At 40.6% G+C, this 15061-nt stretch overlaps 1 protein-coding gene across 4 annotated transcripts in view; it reads left to right on the top strand.

Moving 5' to 3' along the window:
• The window catches only part of GRM5 (glutamate metabotropic receptor 5), a 322105-nt gene that overhangs the window by 280684 nt on the left and 26360 nt on the right, over positions 1-15061 (top strand). For 3 of the 4 annotated variants that reach the window (XM_073336744.2, XM_073336740.2, XM_073336753.2), the window contains exon 8: positions 6638-7577. In XM_073336744.2, the coding sequence (XP_073192845.1) occupies positions 6638-7577 (940 nt within the window). Of the gene's footprint in view, positions 1-6637; positions 7578-13127; positions 14530-15061 lie in introns of those variants that run through there. The other variant, XM_073336761.2, reaches the window with a different exon arrangement.

The raw sequence follows: 15061 nt of genomic DNA, 5'->3' as shown, positions 1-15061 counted from the left end.
GATAAGTGCATGTCCATGAGTCACCTCTGTTGAAAAGTTAGGAGTCATCCTAAAACGGGTCCTTGTTTCTTTGTGCTGTGTATAAAGGCCGGTTGCCAGAAAAAGATCATTTTCTAATGTTTTCTGCTCCAGAAGTCTACAGGCAGCATTGTGAATATAAAATACCAAAGTGGTCCCAGCAAACATTAATTAAGTGATCCTTTGGTAAAATGGAAGCTGGACGTATAGGTCATTGAGGTCCTTTAGTCTTATAATATATTGGGAAATGGTGGAATATACATGCAGGTGCTATCTTAAGAAAGCATTAGTGTGATTACATATCACAAATCAGCTCTCCCGCCAGTTTTACACTGGTGTAACTTCATTGACTTCAGTGGAATGACTCCTGATTTAGGCCAATGTCAGTGAAATTAGAATCAGCCCCCTAATCTTCTTCAGGATAAATAAGATGCATATTCTCATTAAAGTGAATGGGAGTCACACAGGTAACTTTTATTAATGTTAATGAGAGTGATTCATAAAAATCCAAATGTCTTTGTTACACTAAGAAATGGTGATAACTTCATTATTGCCATGAAAAGCTTTTCATGCTAAGACTGCTACAATACGAAAATCATATCAGTCTGCATTTAGTAACTAAGGGCCAAATTGTGTAACACCAGTATGCCAGTAAATGTGTTCCTCTGTCTTCTTAGCTGCACTGATATCAAAGGCTAAATGACCCACATCCTTATGGTATTTCCATGGTGAAACAGATCATTCTGCCTAGCACCTTTGCCATGCACCCCATTGATTTTTTTTGACATATTGTGGATAATTGTATTTTCAGCGACACTCATGTTTGAGTGTGTGATACAGAAACAATGGAAAGAGACTAATTAGACTTAATATAAAAGGGGTTACTTTTCTTGAAATGAATTCTGCCTTTAATAACATAAGTGATGTGGTCAGGAAACAGCCTAGGAAAAACATTAATAGCCCCTGAAAATAAAGGAAAGAGACAAAGAGGCATTTTTTAGTGATATGAGCACAAGGCTCAGAAATAGAACCTTCTAAATTCTAATCCAAATTCTTACATTTAGGGCTTGTCTACATGGGGTCACCCAGGAAAGTTAATCCAAAATGACTCAAAGTGAATAAATTCCAAAATGAATTAAACTAAACTGAATTAAGTCCACTTTAATTCTGAATGAAAGTGTCTGCACAGGGGTTTAATGCATCTTAAAACACTTGGTTAATCTTGATTTATTTTCCTGAGTGTCCCCATGTAGACAAGCCCTTACTCCCAATTGACAAGCCACTGTGAAGTCCAAATTTGCTACTTAGCCTGGGTTCCCCAGTTCATGAGTGCCCAACGTGAGATGTCTTTAGCTTGATTTTCAGAAGTGGGAGCACCATCCGATCCCATCGCTGAAAATATGAATTGTGGGTGATCAGCATTCCTGGAAGTCAGGCCCAAAGAGTCTCCAGGAGAGTAGGTATTGTCCATTAAACCCAGTGGAGCTGTACCCACTGAAGGGCAGGCCTGATATATTTTTTACAACTGACCTAATCAAATAGGAACAAAACTATGGGGAATATATTTTTCTCTGTGAAAAATAATATATTTAAAACATACACTTCTTCTGTAATTTCAAACATGATGTTAGTAAATTTGCTGTAACTTGTTTAGAGAGGGTTCCAACACAATAAAGAATGATGAGAAGACAATTATGAAAAAGGTATCTAAATTATGGTTTAATTGTATTCAAGAAGATAATAGTTAGGATTTTGAAATATAGACTCCTGCCACCATCATCAATATTTTAGGAAGGGTTAAAGCTTTTAAAAAATACATGTTTCCCAGCGGCTGAGCTTCCTATTCCCGAACTTCCTTAATGTTCCTTTGCTGTTAGAGGACTTTGGTCCCATAGATGTCTCCTGGGTTCTTTCCTTTCAGGAAGTCCTGACTCCTGCTCACAGTTTCAGTGGCTCCTGTTTCCTCTCCTCCTCCTTGTTAAGTAGCAGCAGCCCACAGTGGCTGGCTCCTCCTCCTTATTTCCATCTGCTTCCAGAGGTATCCAGACTTTCTAGTGCAAACAATGAGATGGATGGATAGAAACATTAAAGAGATGCCAGCAGCAAGTTACCTGCTAGCTCTTACTTCAGTTGAGTGAACTGGACTCAAAGGACTTAAAATTTCATTTGCTTAAAATGGCAAGTTTCCCATAACACCAGCAATTAAAGTGCTTCGTTATATCCAAGGCTCTTCACAGACACACACAGAGAACCTACATTACAGGAGCCTAACTGGGGGCTGTGTGGGCCAATGGGCCAAAATATTGCAGAGAGTAAAATATTCAGAGAAAAGGAAAAATGCATTGTCCAATGCAGAGATCCAGCTAAGAATAAGGCAGAATGGGAGCAATGCAGAAACTCAGAAGATTCACATAGAGGCAGAGAGACAAAGGTAGATGAATTGGTGATTCTGCCATTTAAAAATCTTCCTTTTTCTTTCAGTTCCCACTCCCATCCCCACTCACACAGTGGGTTTTTATATTGGAGCCACCAGTGTCTTTAAAAAAAAAAAAAGACTACAAAATAGTAGGCAAGATCCGTGACTGGTATAAATTGGCATAACTCCATTGATTTCATTGGCCTAATGCCAGTTTATGCCTACTGGGGATCTGGCCCAATATTATGTTATCAGTGTGTATACTATGTGTCACCCCAAAAGAGAACAAAGTGCCCCATTAACTAATATACAAACACTATGTAGGGATCACTTTCCTCACCACTGACATTTATCAGTCTCTGGATTGAAACATGGCAGGTGTATGTTTCTGTAGGCAGAATGCAGTTAACTGAGTTAGAATTTGGACAGAGTTAACACTCTACTCTTATCAAAAATGCCATGGGGGCAGGTAGTGACTACAAATGGTCACATCCTCTATTTTACACATCATTCAACAAGGGCATTTGGACAAAGCATCCATCTATCATGTGTGTGACCTTGGAATCATATGCTTATAGGGCCTGATCCAAAGCCCATTGAATTGACATCAATGGAAAGACTCTTAATTGATGTCAGTGGGCTTTGGATCAGGTCCTGGGTTCCTGCAGCTGCTTGGCTAAATGCCCCTTCATGATTCTCCAACTGTAAAGGGCCATTGTAAAGACTCGTGATCTGAGATAAGCACAGATTTTCTCCCATACAAATAATGGTGCAAATGGACAGTAGATTTAATTACTGACAAAAGTTCTTTCTTAGTAATAAAAACAATTTTCTCTGCAGAGTTCTTTTTTTCCTGCAGATATGTACCTCCCTTCTTATTTATTTATTTATTTTGTCCATCTCATTCTCAATCTGTAAACACTTGGCACTTCTGTTTAGAACAAATGGTGTTTGAAAGCCGGGGGGACCTCAGATTGGCACAGAGACAAGTGCCCTATCCAGGTGCCATGTCACATTCTCAAGCACTGAAACAACCTTCCTTAGGCAATGGTTTTGCTATGTTGACATTCCCAGAAAGGAACCTTCCATAATAAGATCAGAGCCCTTGAAAACTCAGTGAGAGATGTCACCTATATAAGGGACATTCAGTGTAGGGAGGAGTATGAGCCTGATCCAAAACACATTGAAGTCAATGGGAGTTTTTCCATTAACTTCAATGGTCTTTGGATCAAATCCTAAAAGAACGTAGGTAAATAAACACATAGATTGTGTAAAATATAAACAGCTCTCAGCTCACCGTGCAGCCGCTCCGGCCTGGCCTGCTCCTCCTCACCCTGCAAAGAGAGAGGTGTCACTTCCTGGGTCCAGCCATATACAAAGTGTTTCCATATCCTCCCCTATTAGCTGAGAAAATGTACTGAGTCATCTCTTCCAGCCTGGAGAGTCATAGGTCAGCAACATGGGGGCTGATGAGACCAGTAGTTAGTTTCCTGCTTAGGAAATATTTAATTCACTGTGGCATTGATTGTTAAAGTTATAGCTATGGGAAAATGGAATGACGTGTTAATGCGAGATTACAGGCATCCATTAGTGCCTCTCTGTCAAGTCTGTGTTTTCCTTAAGCACCTTTCACCGTGGTAGCTAAGTGCATTTTGAACTGTAAGCCATCATTATTATGGAAGTAACAGAACAAAAATTGCATGTCTTTATTTTGATTAAATATTATTAGCATTGGTATTAGTGATAAATTGACAGAAGTATATGTTATTAATAGCTAATCAAACAGTGTGGTCTGAAAAATGATGATTTACAAAATAATCAGTGTTTGAACTATGTAGGCACGGAGCAGGTGTAAAAGGCCTGAAAGCCATCTAGTATGTGGGCTGCTCCTACACGACACAGGTGCTATTGCAAAGCTCAAGCCTTCAAAAATCCCAAATCAATCTACAGAAAATCAAGAGATTGGCTTAAAAATCATGCTGTGGTTTTAATAAATAAGTAAATGTTGGGGTTCTTTTCATTTTCCTTCTGGTTTGTGAGTCTTTAGGATTAATTCATTTCACGTGTTCAAGCTTTTCTCTGTAACCATGAGGGTTATAAACGTACTTTTTTTTAAGTGAAAGCTCAGGTTCCCACATAATCTGTGGAGTCCAGCAACTGAGGCTTAAAGAAAAATACCACATGTTGTGAGGTTTGTGAGAGTTGGTACCACTGGTTCTGTGAAGGAAACCTCAGACTTCCCCAGCTAATCTTCCCTTAAGGGGGCTGCAGTTCCCCTTGTGGGACTGACTGGGGATTTGGCCACAAGATAAACAAGATCCCTTGGGATTCTCAGAGGCAGGTGCATCTATTCAGAGACCCCTGTGCAATGCCAATCAGCCCTTATCACAACAAAGCTCTAATGGAGCTGGATTGCCAAGGGCTCCACACCTGGCTGCTCCCCTGGGAACAGTTCATCACCCCAGAAGAAGTTCCACATTGCAGAGGATGAAACCAGCCAAATCAAGGCTGACAATAGAGACAGCACTAACATAGGCCTTGTCTCCTTCTTGGGGGAGAGAGATAGTTCAGTGGTTTGAGTGTTGGCCTGCTAAACCCAGGGTTATGAGTTCAATCCTTGAGGGGGCCATCTAGGGCAAAAATTGGGGATTAGTCCTGCTTTGAGAAGGGGATTGGACTAGATGACCTCCTGAGGTCCCTTCCAACCCTGATATTCTGTTCCATGAGAAAATTTGTCTATAGCAGTTTAGAGCTGGTTTTATTAAATCGGTGCAATACCTAAGTGTAAATGGCCTTAATTTGGTATAAGAGTGAATTATTTTGAGCTTAATTTGATTCCTTACTGGCTGAAACTAAATTCATATAAACACTAAACCAAAATGCAAGTGTCCATGAGAAGGCTTTGCACTGATTTAACTCAACTGGTTTCTAAACCCATCTAGTCAACTCAGTGCCATTTGTCTTGCAAAGACAAGGCCTTACTTGCAAAATGTCTCATGAGGATGAAGGGAGGCAGAGGTGAAAGTAAGCCAGTACGGTCTGGTACGGCGTACTGGCAAGAGCTGGTACGCTGTGCTGGACCGGACCAGCTTCCTCAGGCTGGCGCTTTAAAGGACTCAGGGCTCCCTGCAGTGGCTGGAGCCCTGGGCCCTTTAAATCGCTGCCCAAGCCCCACTGCTGGAGCCCCGGGGTAGTGGTGACAGAGCTCCGGTGGTGATTTAAAGGGCCCACAGCTTCACTGCGGTAGCAGCAGCTGGAGCCCTGGGCCCTTTAAATCTCCCTGCGGCTCCCAGCTGCCTGTGCAGCTGGGAGCTCCGGGGGTGATCTAAAGGCCCTGTGGCTCTCAGCCGGAGCCCCAGGGCCTTTAAATCTTGATTTAAAGGCCCTGCCGCTTCCGGTTGAGGCCACGCCTCTTTCAGTTGAGGCCACGCCCCCGCTCAGGACTCTGGCATACTGGTAAGTCCTTTAAGTTACTTTCACCCCGAAGGGAGGATACAATGACGTAGAGAGTGATTGCTATCAGGCCCCCCACTACACCCCAGCCGTGTATTCTGAGCCCATAGAACACCCAAGAAGAGGAGCGGAAAAGGGGGTAACAGTGCTGTCCTTCCATGCCCCCTGAGAGACAAAGCAAGATCCCTGACATCTCTGTTCCCATAGACGGAGGCAACAATATAGTACACAGAATATAGCATACCTGGTCGTACTGAAGATGTGGTGCCTCACTGAGGTGTATATTACTACAGAGTAACTACATTCAATTTCATGTAATACGACTGTGAAAATGGCTGATAAATTATTATAATTACACATAAAATGCCAAAATACACAGCATGACTATAGGTGGCCTGCTCAAAAGCTCTCAGGTTGGCCTAACTCTCTGAAGTCAGTTGAAGTAGGCCAGTGCTAAATGCTTTTGCAATTCGTGCTCCAAATGTCTGCTTGTACTGGCCTTTTTTAGAAGATGTCCCCACGGGCTCAAAATAAGATGCTCTACGTTACTAAAATAAGATAACACTGAAAAATGTCTCACGTGCCATCCTAGCAATGTCATCTAAACAATTAGTCCGTTGCCATTCTATACACATACGCCTCTGAAAAGTTATGGAAAGACTGAAATTAGATAAAATTAGCAAGAAGAAACTGCAGTTATACAAATCTGACTCTGTATATTTCCATTTGCCACTTTTTCTTTTACAACAGGTTGTGATCTCATCCCAGTCCAGTACCTCAGATGGGGCGATCCTGAACCAATAGCAGCGGTTGTTTTTTCCTGTCTGGGTTTACTGGCCACCCTGTTTGTTACCGCTGTATTCATCATGTACCGCGATACCCCAGTTGTCAAGTCATCCAGCCGAGAACTCTGCTACATTATTCTCGCTGGCATCTGCTTGGGTTACTTGTGTACTTTCTGTCTCATTGCAAAGCCCCAACGGATTTATTGTTACCTTCAAAGAATTGGCATCGGTCTGTCCCCAGCTATGAGTTACTCTGCCCTAGTAACTAAAACCAATCGCATTGCAAGAATTCTAGCTGGCAGCAAGAAGAAAATCTGTACAAAGAAACCTAGGTTCATGAGTGCCTGTGCCCAGTTGGTTATTGCATTTATATTAATATGTATACAGTTAGGCATAATTGTTGCCCTTTTCATAATGGAGCCACCAGATATAATGCATGATTATCCAAGTATCCGAGAGGTCTACTTGATTTGTAACACCACCAACTTGGGTGTCGTAACTCCCCTTGGATACAATGGATTATTAATTTTAAGTTGCACCTTTTATGCATTTAAGACCAGAAATGTCCCGGCTAATTTCAATGAAGCAAAGTATATTGCCTTTACAATGTATACCACCTGTATCATTTGGCTGGCCTTTGTGCCCATATATTTTGGTAGCAACTACAAGATAATCACCATGTGTTTTTCTGTAAGCCTGAGTGCCACTGTGGCCCTTGGGTGCATGTTTGTGCCAAAGGTGTACATCATCCTCGCTAAGCCAGAAAGGAATGTACGCAGCGCGTTCACCACGTCGACCGTGGTCCGCATGCATGTAGGGGATGGAAAGTCATCTTCAGCTGCAAGCCGCTCAAGTAGCCTGGTCAACCTATGGAAAAGAAGGGGATCGTCTGGTGAAACTCTAAGGTAAATTTTGCGAATATGGGAGTGTTTGGAGCAATTATGGTCTTCTGAGTGTGGAATAATACTAGTGGAAGGAGAAATAGGAGCCAATTTAATTTACTTCACCTCTGCACTGAGATGTATTTCACCTAGGATGGGCAGATATGGGCTCCTGGAGAGTGAATTTGTGTGGGGGGGTGGAGGGTGAGAAAACCTGGATTTGTGCTGGAAATGGCCCACCTGTTGATCACTTTAGATAAGCTATTACCAGCAGGACAGTGGGGTGGGAGGAGGTATTGTTTCATGATTTCTGTGTGTATATAAAGTCTGCTGCAGTTTCCACGGTAAACATCTGATGAAGTGAGCTGTAGCTCACGAAAGCTCATGCTCAAATAAATTGGTTAGTCTCTAAGGTGCCACAAGTACTCCTTTTCTTTTTGCGAATACAGACTAACACGGCTGTTCCTCTGAAACCTGTGTTATCTCAGTTTCATGGTAGGTCTGTTTCAGGCAAAAGGCTACCTATGGGTGAAGACCATTTAGAGTAGCAAACCAAATATAAGCAAGCATAATTACTAGGTTGAAAGCATCAGCTGAGTCAACTGCATATGTGTTAAAGAGAGGGAAATAAGATCGTAACCCCCCCCAAGAAATATAAATGATTGCCTTTTCCTGAACATGTTCATTCGAAATCTCTTTCACTCTGGTGAAAGTCATAGCCACTAACATACTGTATTTATATCTAGTCACAACCGTAAGACAACAGAAGTGCTGCTAAAGCTACATAATCAGAGGTGAAGCTATCAATATAAATTCGGTCGTTAATGGCAACTCTTGAGCCTCCAGGGATTTATTTCATGTGACTATTCTACCTCTTCTCTACCATTCTCTTATTTTCCTTTCTCTTATACTCTCTTCCAATCTTTACTCTTTTGCCCTCATCTACCTTCTCTCCTTTTTCCTGAGATCCTTCTCTTTTTCCATCCTCTCAATCTCCTCAATTCCTGCTGTCAACAGGTTACACTCTTGCAACCGTACTTTGTCCTGTCACTGACCAAGTAGTACTTCCCAATGAAGCATTTGCCCTTAATGGTCATCAAGAAAAGATGCATATTCAGGGCACAAGAATTTGTAGGTGAACAGCAGAAGCAGAAGCCCATCTTTAGGAGGAGATACAGTCTAGCTTGGAGATAAAATAGGGAAGGTTCACTTACTTCTTTTGGTCCCTACCACTTGTGGCATGGTTGCAATGGGACTGATTTCAGCTAGCTAAATGCTGCTATGTGGGAAAAGACCTGGCTATGTACAGGTGCAGAAAACATACCTTTTCATTACTTAGCTATGTTTGTATTGCATTGAAATTACAGAGGGACAAATTCCATTCCACATTGAAATAAATGGGAGCCAGGGCATGCATTTTAGGGCTTATGAATTGGATGCCTTCACATACGCAGCGCCAAAGCCTGTTGAAATCAGTGGGAGTTTGCTTCCATATGCTTCTTCATGCACAGGTAGTAATCAGGGTCAAGTACACACTTGTACCGGTTGGAAGGAGGTACAGCCTTTGCCAGAGGCTTTTGTCACCTCAGTTATTACAGTGTACTCTGCGAGGTGACCACTTAAGACCACTCTGAAATTTCCACTAATGCAGGCTGTGCCTGTCAGTATAGGCTTAAAGAAAGAAATATGTTACACGGGCACACTGTGATCAACACTCGCTTCCAGTTCATTTCCAGTTCATTTGCAATTTAAGATGTGAGTTTTAAATGAGTTGAAACATGGGTACTTCAGATAGAGGTTCTCTCCATGCAATACCTGGGCAGTTGAGATCATCCGAAGTGCTCAAGCTAACAGCTCCATGGTTTGTCTGTAAGGGGTTGGAAGCAAATGTTCTCCATGAAAGAGCCTCAGCTGTGGAATATTCTTCCTGCTTTGGATCATTAGAGTCCAAATGTGTTCAACTTCAGGTCAGGCTGCAAGGCCTATTTGCTCACCCAGGATTTTTCTAAGTAGCAGGGAGTGGCAGTTGGTTTGGTTTGGTGGAAGCTCTTAGTTTTAGGGGAGATCCAGGTGGAAAAGTTTGTTGGACACTGACCTGAAATTACTGTTGTGTTTTTAACGGTTGATACACATGTGCCCTGAGCATTGAGTTCTAAAAAAAAACCCAATAAACCAGTAATTTGTTCTTTTTTATTGTTACTATTTTGCTGGTAGTGAGCTTGGCTCTGTACAGCACTCAGAATGCAATGTACATATATACAAGAAGCATATGCCCCCAAACTATCAGATTGACCTATCTGTTTGGTAGGGTAGAAATTAACAGCAAGTCCATTTAATCTGAATTCTAGGGGGAAATAGTTCCTTTATTTGTGAGGAGCATGGATAAATGACTCCTAAAATAAATGAAAACAGACCCTCAGGTGATCCCAACTAGAATAACTTCATTGAGCTCAACAGAGCTATGCCAATTTACAGCAACTGAGAATCTGACCATGAATTAAAAAAGTCCATTAATCCATCAAAAACTTTCTGTGGGTCAGGCCTTTTTTATACTTTTTGGGTTTGCATTTTAAATAGTAACATTAAATTCATAGGGTAAATTTAAGATTCCACTCCTGAGTTTACTGGATCTGATGTCATCTCCAAGGTGGAACAGAAAAGCTTTCTCAACTTTAATTCTGCCCACTATACTATATGAACACCATTTTATTTAATGGTCAAACACTTCTCAATAATAATATGGTGTATAAAGTAACATATTTCAGAGAATAAATCAGTACTATGCTCAACTATTTATTTGGAACCTATTCAAGTCAACACTAAAGTACTTGCAATCAAAGAAAATATGCACCAGAACTACACAACATATTTAAATAGCATAGAGGGGTTTTATTAAAATGGGGAGTGAGTCATTGTTGAGTTTTTAAGGAAACATGCTATTTAAGTCACCAGTGCATGGAAGGGCCCCTATCATTAACATTTTGCTTCTTGACACTAATTTATACCACAATGTAGTGTTCCATCAAATTATTGTCAAACAGATAATGCCATGGCTCCATTCAAAGCTTTCACGTCAGCTGCAAAATGACAGATAAAGAGACTGCTCTTGCCTAAATAAAGTAGTACATCTGTTAGAATCCTAAATGACTTTTTGCATACGGTGCTGTTCAATTCAAAAACTCAGAAATACTATGGCTATACGCTGAAATGAGCTTTCAAATGCTGAAATATGTAGAGAGTGCGCCTTACAGAAATATTCATTACCCAATTAAATGAAATTCACGTTGTGAATTTAATGCAAGCTCTTCTGATTTTGCAAAATCCACCCAAATACATTCTCTCCTCAATTAAAAGAAAAGATCATGTATCAAATCAATGCACAACATTAATTGAAGCAAATCCACAAAGTATTATGTACTACACATCATAGCCAGAATCAAAGACGCACAGCCTACTTACCTTTCATCTCATCTTATTTCTGCATTTCCAGAGTGCTTAGTCACCATAGTATCTAGGGGTCGAGAGATAGGCAAATTGGTTGGGGAAAAAATGAATACCCTATTCACTCGCAAAGCCTCTGCAATTTTTAGCACAAAATATCAACCAAACATCTTTTTAAGATTCTAAAATATTTGGGTGAAGTGTCTCATCCTCATTTTTCATGGACTTCCATGCCCAAGCCTGGATGAAACCACATAATGTTTCCACAAAATCTGCTCTTGTAGCATTCCTAGCTGGGACCAGAAGCAAAAGGTTTGGAATATATCTACTATTGCACAGAGATTGGAAGTAATGTTCCAATGGTTCTATCTAACTTCTTAGGTCTGAAAGTTTATTCAGCAGTACATTTGTGTCTGTATTGGCCTATCCCTTAAAATGTGCATTCCCAAAAGCACACAGGCACGTTTCCTTATGCCCAGCTTATGCTCACAAATACCAGGATAGGTGTGCATCCATCCAAGACCTCCTCCTTAGCTCAGGCCTGGGCCATCACTTGCTCATTCATTTTCCTTTTGAAGGGTGATTTTTTAGCTCTTCCTGTCCCCAGAGCTGGGGAGGTCTCAAATGCTCCTTCCCAGTTGCCCCCACTTAGTCCCCCCACACCCAGATCCACTTTTTTAAAAAATGGTGGGAGGTAAGGGTAATCATCTTATGATTTCTGCAACCTTTTCAGGCAGCTGTTGCTGTCCTAACTGGCCACACCCTCTGTGATGATGTAGGAGCCCACTTGGGTGGAAATGCCATCAGCAGTCACACAAGAGACAGGGTCAATTGGGAGCATCAAATGTACACAAAAGTGACAAGCAGATCAAGATTGGCCACTTACTCTTGGTGACACTGATTGTTATGGAAAGTGAGGATCCATTTTAAAAAAAGCATGAGCCATACTGTAAAGTCAGTTGTAGAGATCGTTACATAGCAGGAGTATGTACATAGAGTGATACATAGTAGTCACTCAACAGCAGCTGACTAAGTAGATGGTCAACTGACCATGTGTTTCAATTCTTCAGCACTTGAAACTCTTCACCCATCCAGATCTGAACAGCAAGATAGAGCCTGTGAACAGAGAAGAATTCCAATTAATTTCTGCTTCCACAGAAAACTTGCAGAGTCCATTAGCATTAAACTTTAATAACAAAGTGTGGTAGTGATATCTGGTATTACTAAAACTTCATTAGCACATTGCTTAGATTTGTAGATTCATGCCTACTAAGTCCCAAAGGGACCACTGTGATCATCTAGTCTGAGCTCGTGTACAACACAGGTGATAGCACTTCCCCAAATTAATCCCTCTTTGAACTGGAGCATATCATTAGAAAAAACATCCAATCTTGATTTAAAAATTGCCAGTGATAGAGACTCAACCATAGCCCTTAGAAAGTTGTTCTAATGGTTAATTATTTTCACTGTTAACAATGTGCACCTTATTTCCAGTCTGAATTTGTCTAGCGTCATCTTCCAGTCACTTGATCTTATCATACCTTTGCCTGGGGTTAATGTTAGGGTAACAGGACTACAGTTATTCTGGTCATCCCATTTACCCCTTGTAAGTATTGGCACAACATTAGTTTCTTCCCATCATCTGGAACTTCCCCAGAGTTCCAAGACTTCTTGAAAATAAACATTACTGGTTGAGAGAGCTCCCAGCCAGCTCTTTCACAGCTCTTGGATGCAAGTTACCCAGACTTTCTAAGTTTTAAAATGTCTAGTTTTATTAGCTGCTGTTTAACATCCCTTCTGAGTTCCTGGTGGAATGAAAAGTTCATTATGCAGTATTTCTTAAAGGATTAAAATTAAATTGCAGTTCTCAAAGAAATTAATAAAGTATATTTTGTGATGTTTTATCCTGATCTTTTATTATATTTGTTCACTATTTGTGAATTCACAAAATTCAGTAATTCACTATGGGACTCCCAATAATTGGTGTGAATTAGCAAGATTCTACTGATGCAAATTAATTGTGTAGTATTTTGAGAGTATTATTCATGAGTGTGATTAGTTGTTTGTATTTCACTCTGGAGATTTACAGCATTACAACTAGAGACTCTTTAAATGTGTTTGTCTTTGCTGCAGTACCCTCAGCAAAACCAGTGCATCACAATGAAGAAATCAGTCCTCTTTTCCACATCTGCTGAGACAAAGCAACTCTTTTAAGAGACTCCACTGTCATATAAGAGTAAATTGTTGCTATTATTTGTTATTTAGAAGACTCTGGAGAGTGCCCTGAGTTTCCAGCCATTGGGAAACCAGCCCATTCAAGTCAAGTATTTGTCATTGAATTCTGGCATTATACCAACCTGCTGTAGGACAGAGTCTATTATAAGCAATATTTTAGCCATTCATATAGTCCAGGTAGCAGATTTTGAGTGGTTGGAGGACAAGTCCATGAACCAGTGGACAGACTCTGAGACATGGACTTCAAGCTGTTGGATCAGGTGCTGTCAGTATGCATATTCACCAGCAATGCAATGCCAGTGATGAGCCCGAGAGAGATTCAAATTCTATGTACCTTACTGAGATGAAAATCCTAAGGGAAGTAAAAGGATTTTTACCTGATATGGAACTGTTTAGTCGAGGAAAGAAGACAAGGCCATGCTGTGAAGAACACAAGCCAGAATGATGCAGCAGGAGAAGATAGCTGATCCTTGCTGAAAACTGGGCCTTGTTGTTTGATGGCAGGCACTTGTTTTCCATATCCCCACTAAGTAAGAAGTTTGTCGTTAGAGTCGGCTACACCGTATTCTGTCAGAACACAGGGCATTTTTAGTACCAATGCCAATTTGCAAAGACACAGTTCCTGTTTTGATTAATCAGAGGTGTAGACAAGTTCTTGAACACGTGTATAATTCTTTCTCAAGACCCAATTACTTGAGGCATTTTTTTGTCTACCGGTGTTTTACGTCAGCGCATAGTCTTTAAGAATCAATATCACATCCATTACAACCAAAAGGCTGAGCAAATCTTAGAGGTCTGTTGGACTGAAGAGACTGATGAGTTAATAGGTACATCAGATGGCAAGACAAATAGATAAATACAGAGAAGATCTTAGAAGAGCACTTCTTATGCATAGAAATAACAGGCTTTGGAATTTTATAGGTTAGTTGTTTACAGTTCTTACAAATGGTTGTAGTTCTGCTCAGACTGGTGTTCTGGCCCAAACAGAGAGATACTAAGAAGGTGGTCATTTCACTATGTTAAGATCAGTTAGAAGGATGGCTCCAGAGCTGCTTGTAATGACCTATCCCTATTTTGGATCACCATTTATGCTGACTACGCACACCAAAAGGGTTGTATGCTGTACGCATTTAGAAACAGAATAGGCTTGAAAGGTGACTGTATATATTAGGTGAACCTTGCAAAATGCTGAAAAGAAATGTGATTATTCATATTCAAACAAGGGCTTTCTTACTTTTAGAATGTAGATAATGAGTAAATGTAAAGGAAAATTCTACTGTGGTATATAAAATGATATACTAGTGACTATAAATAATTAAGAATAATAGTAAATCACTTTCAAAAACATTTGTCTTCAAATATTTTTAAAAGTCAGTCACAATTAAATGTTCTGTATGTCTCTGCCACTTACTATGCTTCCCTGAAAAATTAAGAATGTACAATATCTATAGCATTGTAATTGCCACTGGTTTGAGTAGTGATTTTACTGCCCAATGACACAGTATGCTGTGATTGGCACACAAAGTACAACCTTTAACAGACATACATTTGTGCTCATGAGAAGCAGTTTCTCTGTTAGGAGGTATGTGCAGTTTCTAGTGGTTAGATTTATCTTCAACTCTCTATCAGTCACAGGACTGATGGCTCCATGAAACTCAGGCTGCATTTTCACCACGTATGGTGTTTGCCCCCATAACTACTAGAACATCTGTGAGATGCGAATGGCATCTCTAATTAGTTGTATTCTGACATAGAGAATTTTAGACGTCTTTCATAGCCTGCCTTTTCTTCTACTAATGATCAGAGGTCAGAAGCAGAAAGCCTTTCTGTAG

Source organism: Lepidochelys kempii, chromosome 1, assembly GCF_965140285.1.
Source record: "Lepidochelys kempii isolate rLepKem1 chromosome 1, rLepKem1.hap1, whole genome shotgun sequence".
Taxonomy (NCBI): domain Eukaryota; kingdom Metazoa; phylum Chordata; order Testudines; family Cheloniidae; genus Lepidochelys; species Lepidochelys kempii.
This window is presented reverse-complemented; position numbering and strand designations above follow the sequence as displayed.